The following is a 22,364-nucleotide window of genomic DNA, read 5'->3' on the forward strand; positions in this document are numbered from 1 at the left end:
AAGCCCTGGCCGGGATGATTTAGTTGGGGATTGGGTTGGACTAGATGACCTCCTGAGGTCCCTTCCAACCCTGAGGCCTGGTCCACACTACAGCGTTAAATCGATTTAAACAGCGTTAAATCGATTAACGTTGTACCCGTCCACACTACAAGGCACTTTAAATCGATATTAAGGGCTCTTAAAATCGATTTCTGTACTCCTCCCCAACGAGAGGAGTAACCCTAAAATTGACATTACTATATCGATTTAGGTTAGTGGGACGAAATTGAAGTTATTGGTCTCATTCTTTTACTGTAGCTACCCAGAGTGACCGCTCCGGAAATCGATGGTAGCCTAGGACCATGGACGCACACCACCGAATTAATGTGCCCTAGTGTGGACGTGTAAAATCGATTTTATAAAACTGGTTTAATAATTTCGATTTTATGCTGTAGTGTAGGCGTAGCCTGAGAGTCCATGATTTTTTTTAAGCTGTTCCGTGCATCAGAGCGAGCTGCAGCTCAGTGAACTCCAAGGATCTGAGGCGAGCTACTTTGCAGCAGAGGCAGACCAAGCAGCAGGTACAACGCGGGGTCGCACCCCCGGCCGGCAGACAGAATCTCATGTCCGAGATCCCGCCTCCTGTTCCTTGGGCAAAGTGTGTTGCTGTTGCTCCGGATTTTAGCTGTGGGCCAAGTTGCCCCTCTTGCTTCGTCCTTCCATGTGCCTGGCCATCAGCGGGACTGTCCTCAGGAGAGCAGCTTCCCCACCCTCGCCTCTATCCCAACCTCCGCCCAGCTGGGGAAGGAGCAAGAGGCAGCCCGGAGAAAAGACTCCTTTGAGCGCCGGAGATGGCCGGAGCATCTTATTTGCATACTCACAGTGCACTGCTCGCAGCGAAGCGAGTCGTCGTCAAGGGGCTAGTTTACTCCCTGTGTCCCCGGTTCCCATGATCCAACTCGGGCTGTCAATCGGGTTCAATTCCATTTCCTCTAAAAAGCTCTGCGGTTTAGGCGGCTGTGAGACTACTCACCCTGACTTGTAGTAGCATACGCGGTTGCCCCGGCAGCGCCTCTACCCTGTCTTTATGTACTCTGTTTTCTCTTCAGTTCGTATAAATCTTTTGCCTTTACTAAAGATTTCCGTGGAGAGGAACATTTATGAATTTGTACCCAATTTTTTGAGGCTTTGCTTTGGTGAGGCTGTTCTCTGTTGGGAAAAGAACAGAAGGGGGCTACCTGAACTGGTGTCAGTGGCTCGAGCTTTCCTATAAACAACTCAGAGCTCTGAAAATGACTGTTTGGGATTTTCTATCCCGTTATTTTATTTTACTTTGAGCTCATCGTGTTAGTGAGATGGCTTTCCTATCTAGCAGGGATCACTTTTATGATGGGTATTCTGCTGGCTTTTTGGTTTCGGAAGTTCTGGTTATCACGGTTGAAGAGCAGCAAATACATGCGGCATTGTTTGTGTTAACGTTTGGTTTGTCCCAAGAGTGTATGGTTTGGAGTCATTTGTAACTCTGCGATTAGTTATTGGCAACAGCTTGTTATTGGGCCCCTGAGTTGAAAGGCTGCTCTTGCAGATTTTAGTTTGTCATTGTTGGAAGGTCAGTTAAAGAGCTGCTTTCTTTATCTAGTCCGTGAGGGTTCTTACGCGGCCCTCCTTGATATACCTTCCAGAAGGTGATTGCAAGGTTTCCCTCAGCCTCCCCACAGAAGAGAAATTGTCCATACCCTTCCTGTTGGGAAAACACCAGTGTTTTCAAAGGTTTTGCCCAGATGAGGGATAGTTCATAGGAGCAGAAGAGGAGGAAGGTTGTGGCCCTTTGAGTCAGATTCCTACCTAGCGTTTAAGGCCAGAAGGAACCAGCCGATCACCTCAGGGGGACTAAGGGGCACCAATGCCCCAAATAGTGAGGAATTGCTTTGATGCAATTGACTGTATGTTTGAGATAGTTCGGTGGGAAGGGAGCAGAAAAGAGGCATTGGGCTGCGGAATAGCGCTTTGCATAGGCTTTCTTTGCCCTGGTTTGCTGTAAGAGTTAGGGTCCACACTACAGCGTTAAATCGATTTAAACAGTGTTAAATGATTTAACGCTGTACCCGTCCATGCTACAAGGCACTTAAAATCGATTTTAAGGGGTCTTAAAATCGATTTCTGTACTCCTGCTAATGAGAGGAGTAACCCTAAAATCGATATTACTATATCAATTTAGGGTTAGTGTGGATGGAAATCGAAGTTATTGGTCCCATTCTTTTACGGAGCTACCCAGAGTGCACTGCTCCAGAAATCGATGGTAGTCTAGGATCATGGACACACACCACCGAAGTAATGTGCCCTAGTGTGGATGCGTAAAATCGATTTTATAAAACCGGTTTTATAAATCTGGTTTTAATAATTTCTATTTTATGCTGTAGTGTAGAATGTAGCCTAGGTTAAGCAGGGTCTCTATGAACTCTACCCTGCCATCTGTTGGTGATCTGTTTGTAAGGCCTTTTGAGGCTGATGTCATTTGCATGGTTCCACCCACTCCGGATTGCATGAATGGAGTGCTTGTCCAAACGGTCATTTCAGCTGCTGTGGGATCCACAGTCTCTTTGTTATTGGGGCAGGAGTAATGCAGTTTATTTTCCTGTTCGTTCTGGATCAAGGAGAGAGTAACTGTACCTGGCATTTGAGGCCTGAGAGCTTCACCCTCGCCTGAAAACTACTCACCCATTAAGGGGTCTGGGTTCCAAAGACTCTAAGCTTGTGGGAGGTTGGAATGGATGTTTGTTTGGTTTTTGCTGGCCTGTGCTTGTAGTTTTTTTTCTACTGTCCATGGTGTATAAAACAGAGACGTTTTTGAATCTCTTTGAGTTGTTATTAGTACTGCAGTCATTTGCCTTAAGCTTATACCACTTCGTTTTTTCAGGGTATGCTTTGGTTCCTGAGAGATAAAAGGCTGCTGTGTGTGTGGTGTTATGGAGTGAGGTAGTAAAGGTTGGTGTTGCAGAGGTGGTGCATGTGCTACAAAAATTGGGTCCCCCCCATTGCCAACCCCAGCTCTGGTCCCAGAGTCCAGAATTTGCATAAACCTGCCTGCTTACCTGTGACTAAGAATTTGGAAGTTGTGTCCCACAGCTGCTGCCCTAGTGTGCAATCTGCAAAATTTCCTTGCCGTTTGAGCTGTAAGGAGCATTTTACCCATCTATGGAGTTGTTTACAAGTTTTAGTGTGGAAATGAGATGCCAGCCCAGCAGTTTATGTATATCTAAAAAGTGCCTTTAGTCATTAATGACTTTTTATCTGTGGTATAGATGCAAATATGTGTTCAAACTATAAAAGCTCTATTTTTAAACTAGAGAGATATTTAAGACATAAAACTTGCATTTACAGATTTCATAAAAAATCTGTACTAATAAAATACAAACATCCTTTTTCAATCTCTCTTATTTCACTATGCTTTGGAACCCATGTCCCTTGCCTAACGAGATTTATGTAGGTTCGGGTGAGTTCCAAAATCACGAACTACTAAGTACCGTTCTACTGTCCTTGATTTATATCACCAGAATAACTGCACTTTATTACCCCTGCCCTAATAAGAAAGAGACTGGGGATCCCACAGCAGCCAAAATGATCCTTTGGACAGGCACCCCCATCATGCAATCTGGGGTGGGTGGAACCATGCAAATGACATCAGCCTCAAAAGGCCTTTACAACAGATCACCAACAGATGGCAGGGTAGAGTTCATTCTCACCCTGCTTACATCCTCCCCCCCAGCCAAGAATTGGTGGTCCTGATAAATCACATTCCTTATTATACCAACTCATTGGTATTGAATGCGAAGTTATGGCTAGCAAGAGTAGCCACCCACCTCTGCCTTGTAGCATCCAGCTTAGCCCTTGTTAACACATAAATCAGTGGATTGTTCTCTGTCCACACCTGAAACTGAGCACCACACAAGTAGTCTCGAAATTTCTCAGTGATGGCCCATTTCAAGACCAAGAACTGCTGCTGGGGGATGGGATAGTGAGTTTCGCTATCAGACAGACCTCAGCTGGCAAAGCCTACAGATTTACATTTCCTTCCACTTCCTGGTACGGGACTGCTCCCAGACCCTCCAAACTGGCATCAGCATGCAGGATAAACGGTTTGTTTGGGTTAACAAGGATTAGGACTTGCACATGAATCAGGCAAATAATTATTTCCTGTAAAGCCCTGTCACTTCTCTCATCCCACCATGTCCCAAATAGAGAAGAGAGGAGCCCATCCCGTGTCCCAGGCCAGGAACACCAGATTAGAGAGTGGAAGGTGTTCATGACTCAGTCCACATCTGCTAGTACTGCAAAGGAGAAGGTTTCCTTTCTCAGTCCAGGTCAACTAGAATTGTTGTTGCAGTGGGGGAGAGATGTCTTTCATCTGGTTCTTTGATGCTTTGGTGAGAGAAGACAAGCAGAGATGTTTTCTCCCTCTGCAGCTAAAATCACACATTTCTTCTCTGCTTTTTGCTCTACCTTGATTTCTCTCTTCCATCTAAATTTTCTTTTTCCTGGCCTCATTCCAGAGCATTCACAGCCAATTCTCTATCCTAACTCTGAGTCCTCTACTGCACCCTGAATGTCTCATTCTAACCCCACCCCAGAGTCTGCACCCCCAGAGCCAGTGCCTTCATCCCTCTGCACTCCAACTCTCTGTCCCATGTAGCCTGATGTAGGGTGTACTAATAATATTAATGTGGATAATTTGATGAAAATTTAATTGATTAGCTTACATTTAATTTAATTTAATTGAGTTACAAAGTTACAGTTGCATTACTGCTATTCAAAAGATGCATATGGCATTATATGCAACAAAGTTTTGGTTAATATACTCACAGCCTTCCTTGATAACCTGGTGGTAAGAGACACAGGACCAGCCTTGCAGTTCAGGTTTCTCAATTCTTAAGTGAAAGATGCAGTACTTAGAAAAAGCTAGTGTTACTTAGGGTTTACTTGAATATGTTAAACTTAAAATCAAAACCTAATAAACAAAGAATAACAACTTAGGGAAACCGAACTTAGCCTAGTTCCCTTGAAACTTAAAGTTTAAGAACGAGTACAGCCTACTGATAGTACATAGAGAGAGAGTGGAGGAAGTAAGTCAGAATGATAGAGCAAAGTGCTCTAGGGAGGTGGGTTACCTCTTTTATAGGGCAGAAGGGCCGGAAATCCTTCCTCCTATGCCCAAATTTCATTCCTCACCCACAAAACATTAGGGTACATTTACTTTATACACTAGTATGTTTGTGCTTGTTGATGACATGTAAATATGCACATAAGTTACCTTGTAGTGTACCTGTTAAATCTGTGGGTACAACACTGAATAAAACCCTATGTCATTCTCCATTGTCGATTGGTCTAGGTAAAGGTCTTGGACAGGCATGGGTACTTATCTATTTAAGTAACATGATAAAGGTCGATTTTCCTCTCTGAGTAAAAGATCACAATATAGATATGCTAACTTTGCCTTAGCTTAACATACAGGATATGGCCTGTAGGTTCTCGTAAGTCATGTGTCTCAGTCCCCTAATCATTTTTATTGCACTTTGCTGGACTCTCTCCAGTTTGTCCACATCCCTTCTCATGTGGGTCCCAACCCCAAAAGTACTCACATTTCACCCCATTGGCCCCAAAATGCCAGCTTTTAATATGTAAATAGGGTGCTGCCATGGTCAAGTCACTCCCGAGCTCTCCAGCGGAGCCTGCTGGTGGAGAACAAGGTGAAAATTAGCCAGGATGTCACTCAGTCAAATCCCTGTGCTCCCCGCAGGTGGTATCGGAAAGCTCCAAGATGGCTCACTTCCCTTTCTCTCATCAGCTTCAGGCCCCAGGTTTACAAATGCACAAACCAGTTGGGATTCTCCCCTGGCCTCAGGGTGTGAGGCTGCTCTGAGGGGATGGACTTGCACACTTGGGATATTAGTACAAAGATACAATTTCAATTTCTCTTAGAGAAATTGGAGGGCAATTTATATTTGGTAAAAATCTTATTTAGTGAAAGGAAAGCTGCAGTGACAGCCCGGTTACTGGGGTGCAAAACACCTTCCTCCTGGGAGAAACAAGAAGTTAGAATTAGAAATTTACATAGTTTGTTCCAGTGTTGGTACAGGTTTAATTTTGCTTCTGTGTAGGTTTGTTTCAGGCTGTGACCGTTTTGGTTTATTGGGGTGTTTTAGTTTTTTTAGTTGGAATGGAGCTTTTAATTGACATTTTCTGGATTTGAATGGCTGACCTGCAACACCAGTTTTGACATAGTTCAGCATATTTTATAGATTTGACCAGTATTCAAGGATTCAATTCCTTTATAGGAGGTTTTAGTGGTCATGCTTATTTATTTGATGTTATTTTATCATTCTGCTGTAGCACACTTTTTTGATAAAATGTTGAAATTATTAATTTACAGCATTTGTTAGTTTTTATTTTTACAAACAAAGTTTTTCTTAATGTTTGGGTTTTAAATTAAGCCTTGTTTTTGGTTTCAATTTTCATTTAGGTTTTGGTTACTGATGGGATCTTTAAGAAACTTTGGATTCAGTACTAAAATTTGGACAGATTTAGAATATTTAAAGTAAACCCTGTTTATTATTTTATTTTAATAAAGTTTGTGTTGCTGTAAACCCTAGCTATGGGGAGAGGAGATGAGCCTGGCCTTTAACTGAGAAGGAGCAGAGGCACGGCCCCCGTGAAGGGTGGGGCCAGGTGATGGGGGGCACAGCCCCCCAATTTTTTTTGTCTAGCCCATCTCAGTCCCCCACTAAAGGAGAAGAGTCTGATGCCACCCCTGCTGGTCACTGGGTGTCACTGCTGCTCCATGGGAAACATGCTCTGTGCCTTACCCAGATTGGTGGGAAACACACTCTGTGCCTTATCGTGACTGGTCCGTGGGTGTCACTGCTTGTAGAGCGCAGACACATGCTGTGCATTACGCCACCTGACCAGTGGGTGTCACTGCTGTATCAAGGGAAACACCTTCTGTGCATTACCTTGAATGACCAGAAGGTGTCACTGCTGCTCCACACTCTGCCCTGATTGGCCACTGGTGTCACTGCTGCGCCAAGGGAGACATAAGAACGGCCAGACTGGTTCAGACGCAAAGTCCATCTAGCCCAGTATCCTCCTGTCTTCTGACAGTGGCCAGTGCCAGGTGCCCCAGAGGGACTGAACAGAGCAGGGAATCATCAATTGATCCATCCCCTATTGCCCATTCCCAGCTTCTGGCAAACAGAGGCTACAGGCACCATCCCTGCCCACCCTGGCTAATAGCCCTTCATGGAACTATCCACCCTAAACTTATCTAGTTCTTTTTTGAACCCTGTTATAGTCTTGGCCTTCACAATGAATTCCACAGGTTAACTATGCAACTGCCCTGAGTTTACCACCCTCTCCCCTAGCCAGGTTGTATATGGAAAAGAGGATGAGGATGAGGAGAGCCATGATGTGTCTGTCACTGGCTGGTGTCTCAGTTTCCTCTAGCCAGCAGTGCTGCAGGCTCCTTTGGTCTGTGCCCATGCAACTGTGTCTGGGGAAGGGGGAGTAGAGGTTCATGCTTCCTAGCCCCACGCCCCATCCCCAGCAGCTGGAGAATCCAGGCCAAATTTAACCCTGGCAGCTGGGCCGGGATTAGCCTGGGCTGGGGTAGGGCTGGGGAGGAATTGGGAGGGAGACAGACACACCTGCTGTGAGGGAAGATCCTCCCATTCCCTGCCAACCCCTTCACTCATTGCAGCATAGCACCCCCTAGCATTTCTTTCTCTGTCATGGGAGCTGTCTGCTGCTTGCTTCTCCCTTAGCATCATCTCTCCCCATCCTGGGGCACTGGCATTGCCCATCCTGTGCAAATAGGCAGGCCCCGGTGTGCCCCATGGCACTACCCTGCAATTGTGGGGGCAGCTGTTGGATGGAGCCATATCAAAATATGGGGGTGGGCAAGGCTGGGGACCAGGACTCCTGGGTTCTCCCCTCAAATGTGGGAGGGGAGTGGAGGTTAGGGGGTAGAGGGGGGGAGGGGCAGGGCTGGGATCCAGGGATACTGCTTTTTCTGGTTTTCTCCACCTCCTGCAGCTGCCTCGGTCCTTTCAGTGTGTTTCTTGTTCCAAATTCATTTGCTGACTTGTGTAAGTCACCCCAGAGGTGGCTGCATTTCAGTGTTGAGTGAGGCACCCTTGGCTGCATCACCACCTAACCGTGCCTCTCTCCCCCTTCGGGTGACCCTGCAGCACTCAGCAAATATCCATAAGATCATGGGGCACTTTGAGCACTGGGCAGGCAGGGGCCAGGCGCCCAGCCCTCCCTCCAGTGAATGGGACCCAGCACACTTTACTTTTTACAGGGATTAAAAAGGGGCAAAGGGGGGCAAATCAGAGGAGGGGGTGGCCAGGGTCTGAGCAGGGGGTGGAAATTGACTGGTCGGAGGGTCAAGCAGCTGGAGGCACAGTTAGGAGAGGGGCTGAAGGGCAAAGTCGGGGGGGGGGGGAGCCAGAGTTAAGCCCAGAGGGAGGCGCTGCCAGAGGGTTAAACCCTGGCACAGGCAGGGGCCGAGGGGTAACAGTTATCCCGGTGGGCTGAGACTCCAGTGTTTGCAAACATGGGTGGGGTGAGCAGAGGGCTTTTTTATTTCCCCTCTCACAGGCAGCATCTCTCAGCATGGGCTTCCCAGGGCTGGGCTCTTAAAGGCACAGGCATCCCACTGCCTAGACACTGCAGCTCCTCTCTGATGTAACCTACTCAGGTGCTGCAGGAGGAGACTCAATTCAGTGAAACTGGGCATTCCCTATATGCCCCCAGCCAGGGGGCTGTGCACCCCCTTCCCCGAATTTCCCCAACAGCCCCTCCCTCAGTGGTCAGGTAGTTACATGCAGCGCTGCCAATGTTGGTTCCATTGGTTGCAAATTTGAATGGAAATTGAAACGTTAACACACACTTTAAAAGCAGATATAACGTATGAAAACTACTTGTACCTGAGAAAGTAAAATAGGTTTGGAAAGTCTGGACAAAGCCGGGTTTCCTCACCCAGCTGTTGTGTTTGCTGACAATGTCGGTGCATTGGCTTCAGCAGTGTTGGCCAACCTTAGAATTTCAAATGATGATTTGTAAGCGAGGTGTGAATGAGCTCCCCCCTGACAGCTACTGATGACCAGGGTTGGGAGGAGGCTTTGGGACCAGACTGTATTTACATGAACTCACCTACTCTGCCGATGTATCCAGCAGACAGAGCTGGGCTGCCTCTGCTCTAGGTGCCCGGAGGGGGAAGGTGTGTGGGGCTCCAGCCTGGGACTCTTCCTCCCTCCTGCCAAACCTGACTATTAATCCCAGCCCTGGCACTCCTTTCTTCAAGTGCCATGTGGGCCAGAGGAAAGTGTGGTAGGAAGCACAAGGGCCAAGCTTGTGAACATCAGGTGCAGCAGCAAGAATCGCAGCTATCAGGGTAGCAAGTTCTAGAGCCCTAACCCATTGTGGCCACCCCAGCCAAAGACCTGGCTCTAGGAGGTGTGAGTCACCCAGCAGGAGGGGAAATATTCACTCGTACAAAGCTGGAGACAGGGAAGTTGAGCTCTGGGGCTTTACCACAAACATGGGTGGCAAGTTTGTAGAAATTTTGGTGGTGCCCAGAACCCACCCCCCAACTCCACCCCCCAAACTCCTCCCCCACCTGCCTAAGGCTCTGGAGGGGGTTGGGGGGACATCTGGGGTGCAGATCCTGGGCTGGGGATTAGGGTGCAGGAGGGGTGCAGGGTGCAGGCTTTGGGATGGAGTTTGGGTGCTCGGTGCAGGCTCCAGGCTGGGGCAGGGGGTGGGGTTGTAGGAAGGGATGAGAGGTGCAGGCTCTGGGAGGGAGTTCAGGGCTGAGGATGAGGGATTCATGATGCAGGAGGGAGCTCAGGGCTGGGGCTGAGAGATGAAGTGTTCATGGCTAGGGCAGAGGGTTGGGGTGTGGTGTGAGGCTGAAGATGGGGGGTTCATACTGCGGGGGGGCTCAGGGCAGCCTGCCTTGCCATTAGTGGAGGGCAGGCACTAGGACCCTGGGGCAGCAGACAGCAGTTCTGCCCAAATACCTCTACTCCAGCAGCAGGAGCAGGCAGGCCCATGCTGCTTTTTGTCAGGCAGGGACACAGCGCAGCAGGGGAGGGGTGCCAGGGCCAGGGGAAGAGACCCAGCTCCAAATATTGCTGGAGCAGGGCCCCCAGCCCTGAATATTCCTGCAGCCCGAGCACCACAAATGTATATAACCTGCCACCTATGACCACAAGCAAACACAAGGTCCCACTGAGATTTGAACTCAGATTACAGGATTCAGAGTCCTGAGTGCTGCCCATTACACCATGGGACCAGCTTGTGCTGCCTTCTCTGACATCGGTGACCCTCATGGGGCTGGCTTGTGTAAGGGGGCTCTTGGCCCTTTACTAAAACTTAGTGTGTGTGTGTGAGGGGGTTGGTTGGCTAGTTCCCAGCACCAATAGAAGGGGAAGGATCAATGGGAAATCAGGACCCCGAGACTGACAGTCCCCAGGGACAATGGGAAGAGGCCAAAGCTCCAAGTTAGCTGCACTGACAGGCCAGGCAGTGTAATGAGAGAGTCACCAGGCCAGGGGGTCCCATCCTCCATGTGAGCTGGAACTGCCTGGGCAGAGTGGGACAGAGCTAAGGAGAGAGCAGGAGCCCAGAAGAGCCGGGGAGCAGAGCTGTGCAGGTGTAGTGCCAGAAACTGCTGCATGTAGGAATTTGCAACCTGTAGCAGTTACTGATACCTGAGGTTGTTCTTATTTGCTGACTTGTCCTAATTGACTAAAACTTGACAGTGGTTTCTCTAGCAAAGGCCAGTCCCTGGCCCCTTGGTCCAGACAGCCTCCTTCATATCAGGCTAGGGTGACCAGATGTCAAAGATGAAATATCGGGACGCGGGGTGCGGAGCAAAAAAAAAGGCAGAGGGCCCCCCTGCCGCCAAGCGGAAGTGGCACAACCCCATCTCCAACCAACTCTTGGCTCCAACCCCCGCTACACCCCAGCTCCCCCATCCCCTCACTCCTGGGCCCAGCCTGGGCTCCGAGCTCTGCAGCCGAGCCATGATCTGGGCCCCTCCTGCAGCTCCCGGGCAGGGGGTGAATCAGGCAGCTCCTGGCAGGAGCGTGTCCACCCCACGTGTGTCTTCGCCCCCCGCCCACCTGGGCCCTGCCTGCTCCGCGCTGCCCCCAGCCCCAGTGCGCTGCCCCGCAGGCTGCAGGGCTGGAGCAGCTTCTGCGCGCTGCGCTCCCGGCCATGGCCATGGCCAGTGTGCAAACCTGCGGGGGAGGGGCGCTGCCTTCCCTCTCCAGGTCTGCAAGGGGAATGTAAAGTGGCCGTTCCTGCTGGGGGCGGGGTGCTGGGGGCCCTCCCCAGCTATGCCAGGGGACTGGGGAGTGGCCGTTCCAGTGGGGGTGGGGTGCTGGCTTCCCTCCCCAGCTCAATCAGGCGACTGGGGAGCGGCCGTTCCAGCGGGGGCGGGGCACTGGGTTCCTCTCCCAGCTCTGAGAGGGGACTGGGACGCAGTCTTTCCTGCTGGGGCGGGGCGCTGGCTTCCCTCCCCAGCTCTGGGGAGGTGCGGGAAGAGGCGATTCGAGCGGGGGCAGGGCGCTTGCTTCCCTCCCCAGCACTGGAAGGTGCCTGGGGAGTAGCGGTTCGAGTGGGCTTGGGGTGTTGCCTTCCTTCCCCAGCTCTGGGAGGGGCCTGCGGAGTGGCGGCTCTAGTAAGGGTGGGGCGCTGGCTTCCCTCCCCAGCTCTGGGAGGGGCATGGGGTGTGGCCGCTCGAGCGGGGGCAGGGCGCTAGCTTCCCTCCCCAGCTGTGGGAGGAGCCTGGGGAGTGGCGGTTCGAGTGGGGGCAGGCAGCGAGCTCCTTGCTTTAGTCACAGCCTCAGAGCCAGCGTGAGCCCCCTCTGCGGTGTGCAGGGGGGTGGGGAGCATCTCTCCCTCCCACCCAGCCCCAGGGGGCTGGTTACAGGTAGGCAGGTATCCTGAGCCCAGCAGCCCCTCCCCCCTGCCAGCCACATCATTTGCATTTTCACAGACCATTTCCGTCTTACCCAATTGGTTCCCTGGATTTGAATTCAAATCCTCGGCCGTTACAGGAGCAGGGCCTGGATCCTGTCCCAAAGAGACACTGTCCCCCCCAACAGTCCTGTGGCACCTCAACTATGAGCAATACCCACTTCCTTAGACCAGACTACACGTACCCTCTGATACCAGGGCATCCCAGCCAATATCCTGGAGAACCCAGACCAGCCAGCCAGACCCTCCTGGGTCTGCACAAGGATCCAGGCCATATGCAGGACGGGGGGCTTCACCCTGGGGACCTTCACCCAGGTCCCTCAGCCCTCAGCATCTGCGACTGCACCACCACAGTTCTCTCTGTCCCAGGGTCTTGCCAGCCCCGGGCGTGTTTCCCCACTGACCCTTGGGCAGCCCCCTATGTCTCTCTGCTCCACCATCCCCAGTCCACGCTGCTGCTGCTTCTCCTGCAGCTTTTCATCAGGCTCTTGCTCTCTCTCACTATCCTCTCGCACTCTCAGGCTCTGCTCCCATCCCATATGTCTTCGATCCCCTGATGGGGAACCCGATCGTGAAAACCATCATCTGTTTGGAGACCAGACTCTCGGGGATGTCTGGCTGCTGCTCCTGCTGCTCCCAGATCCTTTTGTAGCCCCATCTGGGTCAGGAATCTGCTCCTCAGACGTGTCCTTCTCTTCCCACTCATGATTAACTGTGCCTTGGTGAACTTTCCCGTGCGTAACCCTCTTTGTGCACAGGATCACAATGTCCTTCTCAAGGAGATGGTGATAGGCCATCACTTCACCGTTCCCAAGTGGCTCTGGACTCACAGGCCTGTGTGCTCTTGGCTCCCCCATGGTTTCCAGGAAGAACCCCTGGTGTGCCAGCCCTTCTCGTGGTCACCACCTCTTTGCCAGGGTCGAGCTGCAGACTCCTCCACCCCTGGGACTGCTCTTACCATCCCGAGGGGAACCCTGCTACTGCAAAAATCCTCTCTCCCAGGGTCGAGCGGCAAGCTCCTCCACCACTGAGACTGCTCGCTGCAGTGCTCAGGGGGACCCTCTTACTCCAACAGTCCTTCTCGCTGGTCACACACTCCCAGAGGTTAACCACTCCCTGAAACCTTCCCTGTCTGAGCCTTCAGCATGCCTGGTTCTCATTATCCCTCCTTTGTTTTACTGCTCCCCAGTCACTTACTGCAAGCAGCGCCATTCACGGGGTGCAGTACATCTCACCTCTGCCACCAGTTGTCACGGAGACCCTGGGCGATGCCTTGGAACTGCTCCCCACAAAACCAGTCAGGACTTTGAGGAGCCTCCTCTCCCTTGGAGCAGACGTTTTTAGGGCAAGAAGCTCACATGTCTTCACCTCCTGGGTCTCTCCTTGGAGCATTCAGCATCCTCTGACCCTCCGTGCGCTTCCCACAGCGAGTCCGCCCAGGCAGGGTCCATTCTGGGGGGTATCAAGGTTTTTTCCCCACTTTGAACTTTAGCGTCCAAGAAGTGGGGACCTGCATGATCACTTTTAATCTTTATTACCAGCTTAAATTTGGTACGCTGCCACCAGCCAAAATATGGTGTTTGTCACACTTCTTGTTCCCCCTAAACCTTCCCTGGGGAACTCAAGACCCAAACCCCTTGGATCTGAACACAAGGAGAAATTAGCGTTCCTCCCCTCTTTTTCCCCCAGACTTTCCCCTCCCTGGGTTACCCTGAGAGGCTACACTGATCCAAACTCCTTGGATCTTAAAACAAAGAGGAATTAACCTTCCCCCCGTCCTTTACCCCCCACCAATCTCTGGTGCGTTCAGACCCAATCCCCTTGGGTCTTAAAACAAGGAAAAAAATCAATCAGGTTCTTAAAATAGAAAGTTTTAAATTAAAGAAGGAAAAGGTAAAAATTATCTCTGTAAAATCAGGATGGAAAATGTTTTACAGGGTATTCAGATTTATATAGCCTAGAGGGACCTCCCGCTCCCCTTAGCTTGAGATTCAAAGTTACAGCAAACAGAGGTAAAAATCCTTCCAGCAAAAGACACATTTACAAGTTAAGAAAACAAACATAAGATTGATCCACGTTTCCTGGCTATACTTACTACTTTGAAACATGAAAGACTGATTCAGAAAGATTGGAGAAAACCTGGTTGCACGTCTGGTCCCTCTTAGCCCCAAGAGCGAACAAAGAACAAAACAAACAGCACAACAAAGACTTCCCTCCACCGAGATTTGAAAGTATCTTCTCCCCAGATTGGTCCTCTGGTCAGGTGTCAGCCAGGTTCACTGAGCTTCTTAACCCTTTACAGGTAAAAGAGACATTAACCCTTAACCATCTGTTTATGACAGGAGGGAAGCCACCGCCCCCCCCCCCGCTGGAACCACCACTCCCCAGGTCCCTCCCAGAGCTGGGAACAGAAGTCTGCGCCCTGCCCCGCTGGAAGTGCCTCTTCTCTGTATCCTCCCAGAGTTGGGTCGGGAACCCAGTGCCCCTCCCCCTCTCGAACGGCCACTCCCCTGTCCCCTCCCAGAGCTGGTGAGGGAACACACCACCCCACCCCCACTGGAACGGCCACTCCCGAGTCCCCTGACACAGCTAAGGAGGAAGGCAGCGCCCCACCCCGAGAGGAACGGCCGCTACCCAGTGGCTTTGCAGAGCTGGGGAGGGAACCCAGCGGTCTCCCCTGCAGGAATGGCCACAACCCAGTCCCCTGGCAGAGCTGGGGAGGGAACACAGTGCCCCGCCCCTGCAGGAACGGATGCTCCCCAGTCCCCTGGCAGAGCTGAGGAGAGAGGGCAGCGCCCCGCTTCCGCTGGAACGGCCGTTCCCATGTACCCTCGCAGAGCTGGGGAGGGAACACAGCGCCCCGCCCCCCGCAGGAAAGACTGCTCTTCAGTCCCTGTCAGAGCTGGTGAAGGAAGGCAGCACCCCGTTGCCACTGGAACGGGCCGCTCTCTAGTCCCCTCGCAGAGCTGGGGAGGGAACCAGGCACCTCGCCCTGGCAGGAACGGCCGCTCCCAGTCCACTCGCAGAGCTGGGAAGGGAACCCTGCACCCCGCAACCGCAGGAACGGCTGCTTATCAGTCCCCTGGCAGAGCTGGGGAGGGAAGGCAGCGCCCCGCCCCCGCAGGAACAACTGCTACCCAGTCTCCTCACAGAGCTGGGAGGGGAACCCAGTGCCACTCCCCCTCAGGAACGCCGCTACCACCCATTCCCCTCGCAGAGATGAGGAGGATAGACAGTACCATGCCCCCGTAGGAACGGACTCTTCCCAGTCCCCTTGCAGAGCTGAGAAGGGAACCCAGTGCCCCATCCCCGCAGGAAAGACAATGTCCAAGTCCTCTCGCAGAGCTGGGGAGGGAACACAGCGCCCCGACCCCACAGGAACGGTCACTCTCCAGTCCCCTGGCAGAGCTGGGGAGGGAGGGCAGCGCCCCGCCCTCCCCCAGGAAAAACAACATCCAAGTCCCCTTGCAGAGCTGGAAGGGGAACTCAGTGCCCTGCCCCTGCTGGATCGGCCGCTCCCCAGTTGCCTCGCAGAGCTGGGGAAGGAAGAAGCGCCTCACCCCTGCAGGAACGGCCGCTCCTCAGTCTCCTGGCAGAGCTGAGGAGGGAACCCAGCGCGTCGCCCCGCAGGAACGACTGCTCCCCAGTCTCCTCATAGAGATAAGGAGGGAACCCACAGCCTCGCCCCAGCAGGAAAGGCCCACTTCCCGGTCCCCTCGCAGACCTGGGGAGGGAAGGCAGTGCACTGCCCCCGCAGGAACGGCCACTCCCAATTCCCCTCGCAAACCTGGGAAGGAACCCAGCACCCCACCCCGCAGAAACAGCCGCTCCCCATTCCCCTCGCAGAGCTGGAGAGGGAAGGCAGCGCCCCACCCCCCAGGAACGGCCGCTCCCCAGTGTTGGCGTCACTAGGCATAAATCTAGGCTTAGTGAACCAAAGCTCCTCCATGTTGAACTCTACTTGATCTAGAAAGCTAGCAGCCGTGAAATTAAATGTGTAACAGTAAGTTATCAGTTGCAGCACAGCTAAAACCGGTCTAAAGCAGTAGTGATAAGGCCTGTGCACCTTTAGCAGAAGGACAAGGTAACTTACAGAAGGAAAACTTACTAATGAGCTGCCGCGGCCAAGGTTACTTAATGCACCTGCACTTACCTAATTGCTACAGGGGAGGAAGGAGGAGGAGGAGGGTGGGGGAAGAAAGAAGAAAGAGAAAAAAACTTATAAAAGGGAAAAGCTGCTTGTGTAGTGGTGCATGATTAGAGGCGTTTGTCTCCTTGCACCGCTTTGAGATCCCAATAAACTTTGCTTGCTTCTCCTCCCTGGTGTGTGTTCATTGGCGCTTCACACTCTGGGCAACGAACCACTGTTGCTTGCCCCGGGCACCCTCTGTGTCGGCAACAGAAGGCATCGCCCCGACCCCCGCTGGAACAGTCGCTCCCCAGTCCCCCCACAGAGCTGGAGAGGGAATCCAGTGCCCGCCCCCGCAGGAACAGCTGCTCTCCAGTCCCCTAGCAGAGTCGGAGAGGGAAGGCAGCGCCCTGCCCCCGCAGGAACGGCCGCTGCCCAGTACCCTAGGAGAGGTGGGGAGGGAACCCTGCACCCCGCCCCCGCTAGAACGGCCTCTACCCAGTCCCCTCACAGAGCCGAGGAGGGAAGACAGCGACCTAGCACCACTCCTGTCTCGGAGTGTGGGGAAAGCTGTCCTGCACCCCTCTTCCTGGACTCCCAGTGACTCTCAGCCAGCCAGTAAAGCAGAAGGATATTCGACACAGGAATGGAGGTTACAGCATAGCTTGGAGGCACAACCATGGACCACTCAATCTAGTTCTTCTGGGTGTTCAGGGTACTTGGATCCCAGCTTGGGATACCCTGAATTCTAACCACCCAGCCCAAAACAGAAACTGAACTGCCCTTCCTCCAGCCGGCCGATTCCTTTGTCCAGCTTCCCGGGCAAAGGTGCTGACAACCCTCTCCCCCCGTACCTGGCTCAAGATACAGGCTTAAAAATCCTGTCCCTCACCTAATGTCCTCCCCAGCTCTCCCATCCCCCCACACAGACAGTCCCTACTGCATCAAATCTCTCCCCCCTTCGAGACTGAACTGAGCGGGGTAACTCTGACCAGTGACCTGGGGAAGTTCAGGGCCCCGCTTTCCGGGACATCGCGTCCGCTATCAGTTGGCACTTCCCTTCACGTGGACCATGTCCATGCCATAGCCCTGCAGGAGCAGGCTCCACTTCAGGAGCTTGGCGTTGGCTCCTTTCATCTGGTGCAGCCAAGTCAGGGAGAGTGGTCGGTGTACACAGTGAAGCGTCGCCAAAGACATATGACTCCAGTTTCTTAAGGGCCCCACCATGGCCAGGCATTCCTTCTCGATGGCCGCGTAGTTTGTTCCCGGGGTAGCAACTTCTTGCTCAGGTACACGATGGGGTGTCTCTCCCCCTTTTCATCCTCCTGCATTAACACTGCCCCCCAGTCCCATTTCTGAGGCGTCGGTGAACACCATAAAGGGCTTGTCGAAATCTGGGTTTGCCAGAAATGGGTCACTAACTAGAGTCTTCTTCAGCGCCCAGAGAGCCTGCTGGCACTGCTCGGTCCAGACCACCTTGTCTGGCTTCCCCTTCTTGCACAGCTCAGTGATGGGGGCAGCTATGGCTCAAAAGTGGGGCACAAACCTTCGATAGTACCCCGCAATCCCAATAAAGACCTGGACCTGGTTTTTGGTTTGGGGAGCAGGCCAGTCTCTGATCACCTCCACCTTGGCTGGTTCCGGCTTTAGGCAGCCATTCCCCACCCGATGGCCCAGATAAGATACTTCAGCCATCCCACCTTGCACTTCTCAGCCTTTACGGTTAACCCAGCCTCCCACAGTTGGTCCAGCACTTGTTTAACCTGGGACACGTGGTCCTCTCAGGTCCGGCTAAAGACGCAGATGTTGTCAATATACGTCATGGCAAAATGCTCCATCCCCCTCAGTAGTTGATCCACCAGGCGCTGGAAGGTGGCTGGCGCTCCCTTGAGGCTGAAGGACAGGGTCAGAAACTTGTAGAGCCTCAGAGGGGTGATAAAGGCCAATTTCAGCCTGGCATCTGCGTCAGTGGCACTTGCCAGTAGCCCTTTGTAAGATCCTCGGAGGTGAGGTACCGAGCGCCTCCCAGCTTCTCTAGGAGCTCATCAGGCCTGGGCATGGGGTAGGCAACAGATACGAAGATGGCATTGAGCTTTCGATAGTCCACACAGAACCGGATCGACCCATCCCTTTTGGGGACCAGCACCACTGGAGAGGCCCAAGGCCTGGAAGACGGCTGGATCACCCCAAAGCCAGCATGTCCCTGACCTCTCTTTCTAGGTCCTGGGCAGTTTTCCCGGTGACCCAAAAGGGGATCATCTTATAAGAGGATGTGACCCGGTCTCCACCCAGTGGACAATCAAATTAGTGCATCTAGGCTGGTTGGAAAACAGCTGTTGGTATAGAGATGCAACACCCTGTGATCTCAGCATGCTGGGCCGGGGTCAGCTGATCAGAGAGGGGAATTGCCTCCAGCGGGGAACCAGCTTTTGTCCCAGGAAATAGATCCATTAAAGCGTCATCTCCCTGCTCCTCCCAATGTCCACACACGGCCAACACCACATTCCCCTGTCATAATATGGCTTCATCATATTCACATGGTACACCCGGGGTGGTGCGCCAGTTCGACAGCTCCACCACATAGTTTATCTCATTTAGTTGCTTGACAACCTTGAAGGGCCCTTCCCGGGGTCCTGAAGTTTTTCTTTCTCATGGGGATGAGAACCATCACCTGATCCCCGGTGGCAAAGTCGTGGGCCCGCACTGTGCGGTCATACAGACCTTCTGCTTCCTCTGGGCTCGGGCCATATTCTCCCTGGCCAGGCCCATGAGCTCGGCAAGTCTTTCCCGGAAGGTCAGGACATACTCCACCACTGACTCTCCATCGGGAGTGGCCTTTCCCTCCCATTCATCTCTCATCAGGTCAGGGGCCCCCTTACCTGCCTTCCATATAACAGTTCGAAAGGCAAAAACCCAGTAGATTCCTGGGGTACCTCCCTATACGCAAACAGCAGGTGAGGTAAGTACTTGTCCCAGTCCTGCGGATGCTGGTTCATAAATGTTTTTAGCATCATCTTTAGCGTCTCGTTGAATCTTTCCACCAGCTGTTGGACTGGGGGTGATACGCTGAGGCCCGCTGTGCGGATCCAACATTTCTCCCACAAGCACCGGAGCAGGGTCGACATGAAGTTGGACCCCTGTCCGTTAAGACTTCCTTGGGGAACCCCACCCGGCTGAAAATGGTCAGCAGCGCATCTGCCACAGTGTCTGCTTCGATAGAGGACAAGGCCACCGCCTCGAGGTAGCGAGTGGCGAAATCTACCACCAGAATGAGGGATTTTTCTGCAACTCAGCCTGGAACTCAGCAGCTGAGACAGGGATGGAGACATGCTCTCTCTCTAGCTGGCTTGTTCTGAGGCCGCAGCCTTTCTGAGCCGTGTCCCTGGGCGTTCTCCTTGGGACGGGATTCTCCCTATTACCTCTTTGGGAGGTCCCAGGATGAGACTCTCTCTGCATCGCTGTGGGCCTGTTCCTTTGGGACTCCTCCCTGCTACCTCTCCCGACCGGATCTTCACAAACTCATCGGCCAGCCACCCTGTATGTTGCGGGTCCTCTGGTTTTTGGTCCCTCAACCACAGCCTCAGGTCGGATGGGTACTGCTCATACAGTTGCTCCAGTCCTAGCAATTTAACCAGGTCCCCCTTCATCTGGGCCCCACTGGCCCACTTGCTGGCGTATCCCTCCATGCGGAGGCTAGTAGCAGATATGAGACCTCAGGGTTTTATACTGACCCGGAAACTCTCTCGGTACATCTCAGGAGTCAGCCCGAACTCGCTCAGCAGGCCTGTTTGAATAGTTTGTAGTTCCATTTCTCAACATCTCCCAATTGGCGATGCAATGCCATGGCCTTGGGGTCCTGTAAGGGAGTGAGAACTTGGAGCCTGTCCGCAGGATCTACCTGGTGCAGCTCGCAGGGCCATCTCAAAGGCAACCAGGAAGTCATCCATGTTCTCCCCCTCCTTACGCTGAGCCAGAATGCACCTACCAAAGCTCCGCGCAGTCCTGGGCCCCCCTCACTCCTTGCAGTTGGGGCCCCGCTGTTCCTCAGCCTAGACAGTTCTAGCTTCATACTGACGCTGTTATTCTTCATATTCCCTCTTTCTCACCTTTTCCTCCTGTTCTCGCTGTCTTTGTCTCTCTTCATGTTCTCTCTGTCGCTCACGATCCTCCAGCTCTCTCAGTTTTAGCTCTCTCTCCCATTCCAGCCGCTTCTGCTCCTGGATCCGAGCGTCGCCGGGACGACTCCCCCTGCTGGAGGGCAAGCTTTGCTGGGAGGATCCTCTGCTGGCCGGGAGTGTCACGGTGCCCTTGGTATTCGCTGGCTCCTCCTGACCCTTCCCCTAGGCATAGGAAGGGGGGGTCCTCGGGAAGCCCTCAGCCACCGGCTGACCACTCCCGTGTGGACAGACACTGGTGTCTGCGCTGCATCTATCAGGCTGCTTCCCTCAGAGACATGATCAGTTCATTCAATTGATCTCCTTCTCCAGCCGGCAATCAGCTGGTCTTCTGTGAGCCTCCCTGTGCAGCCCCCTCTGCTTGCACAGCCCAACCAGGTCCACACTTAAGCCACTTGGCATACATCTTCCTGGTCCCTGCCTTCCACTCCCAGGCCGGGGTGCTCACTGCTTCCCACGGTTTCCAGGGAGACCCCTAGTGCACCAGCCCTTCTTGAGGTCACACACCCATCTGCCAGGGTTGATCTGCAGACTCCTCCACCCCTGGGACCGCTTGCTGCAATCCCCCGGGGACCCTGTTACTTGCAAAAGTCCTTCTCTCTGGTCCACACTCCCAGGGCTTAATCACCCCTATAATTGTCCCTTAGTTTTACTGCTCCCCAGTCACTTACTGCAGGAAGCGTCGTCCATGGGGTGCAGTAGATCCCGCTCCTGCCACCGTTGTCACAGAGTGTGGGGAAGTCCGGCCCTGCACTCCTCTTCCTGGGACTCACAGTGACTCTCAGCTCAGCCAGTAAAACAGTTGGTGTTATTTGGACAACAGGAAACGCAGGTGACAGCAGAGCTTGTAGGCACGACCAGGACCCCTCAATCTGGTCCTTCTGGGGTTCAGAGTATTTTTGTCCCTAGCTTGGGATTCCTGAATTCCAACCACCCAGCGTAAAACTGAAACTTCCCAAACCCTCTCTAGTCAGCTCTCTGCCTCTGTCCACCTTCTCGGGCTAAGGTGTTGAACTCCTTGCCCCTGCATCTCTCAGGTTACAGGCTCAGATCCTGTCCCTCACCTAAATTCACCCCTGTTCTCCCCCATCCCCATACAGACAGTTCATACTCCATCACAAGGGGCACCAGTAGAGCAGGGGGGAATCCCAGGGGCCTGCGGTCAGGAGTGATGGGCATCAGCAGACCTGTGAGTCTAGAGGTCAGGACTGGGATACTAGGGGCTGCAGGTCAGAAGTGAAGGGTACCGGTAGCGCAGTGACTGAGGAGCCTAGCGGGGAGAGCCCAGGGGGCTGCAGGTCGGGAGTTAGGGTCACCAGCAGAGCTGGAGGAAGCCCAGGGGACTACGGGTCGGGAGTGAGGAAGACACCAGCATAGCTGAGAGTCTGGAGTCAGGACTGGGATACAAGGGGCTGCAGGTCGGGAGTGGGGGCACCGTAGAGGTGTGTGCATGATCTGGGGGAGCTCAGCGGAGAGCTCAGGGTGCTGTGGCTCAGTGAGTGAGGGGCACTGGTAGAGCTGGGGGAGCCCAGGGAGGCGGGTTGGGAGTGAGGGGGCACCAGCAGAGCTGGGGAAGCCCAGGGTGCTGCGGATTGTGAGTGAGGGGCAACCGGCTAAGCTGGTGGAATCCCAGTGGATGCAGGTCGGGAGTGATGGGCAGCAGCAGAGCTGTGAGTCTGGAGCACAGGACTGGGACACGAGGGGCTGAGGGGCCAGGAATGAGGGCATTGGCAGTGGCAGTGACACAGGAGCTCAGCGGGGAGCCCCCAGGAGTCTGGTGGTTCAGGAGTGGAGAGGCACCGCAGAGAGCTGGAGGAGCCTAGGGGGCGGCGGGTCGAGGAGTTGAGGGGCACCGGTAGAGCTGGGGCAAGCCCAGGGGACTGGGGTTTGTGAGTGAGGGGCAACCGGTAGAGCTGGGGGGAAGCCCAGGGGTAGCGGGTCGGGAGTGAGGGGCACCAGCAGAGCCGGTGAGCTCGGGAGGTCATGACTGGTATACCAGGACTGCAGGTAGAGAGTGAGGGGGCACCGGCAGCGCAGGG

At 53.4% G+C, this 22,364-nt stretch overlaps 1 protein-coding gene and 2 non-coding genes across 3 annotated transcripts in view; 1 reads left to right on the forward strand and 2 right to left on the reverse strand.

Moving 5' to 3' along the window:
- The first annotated feature begins 1,068 nt into the window (after positions 1–1,068).
- On the forward strand, positions 1,069–1,183 carry LOC127041610 (U5 spliceosomal RNA). Its single transcript, XR_007771700.1, has one exon. It is a non-coding gene; the product is annotated as a U5 spliceosomal RNA (small nuclear RNA).
- Positions 1,184–10,258: 9,075 nt separating this feature from the next.
- On the reverse strand, positions 10,259–10,330 carry TRNAQ-CUG (transfer RNA glutamine (anticodon CUG)). Its single transcript has one exon. It is a non-coding gene; the product is annotated as a tRNA-Gln (tRNA).
- A 3,700-nt stretch (positions 10,331–14,030) lies between these two features.
- The window catches only part of LOC127041580 (uncharacterized), a 166,578-nt gene continuing 158,244 nt past the window's right edge, over positions 14,031–22,364 (reverse strand). The window contains exon 4 of the mRNA XM_050935611.1: positions 14,031–14,315. Coding sequence (XP_050791568.1) covers positions 14,281–14,315 — 35 coding nt within the window. The 3' untranslated portion in view covers positions 14,031–14,280. The remainder of the gene's footprint in view (positions 14,316–22,364) is intronic.

Source organism: Gopherus flavomarginatus (assembly GCF_025201925.1).
Source record: "Gopherus flavomarginatus isolate rGopFla2 chromosome 13 unlocalized genomic scaffold, rGopFla2.mat.asm SUPER_13_unloc_3, whole genome shotgun sequence".
NCBI lineage: Eukaryota > Metazoa > Chordata > Testudines > Testudinidae > Gopherus > Gopherus flavomarginatus.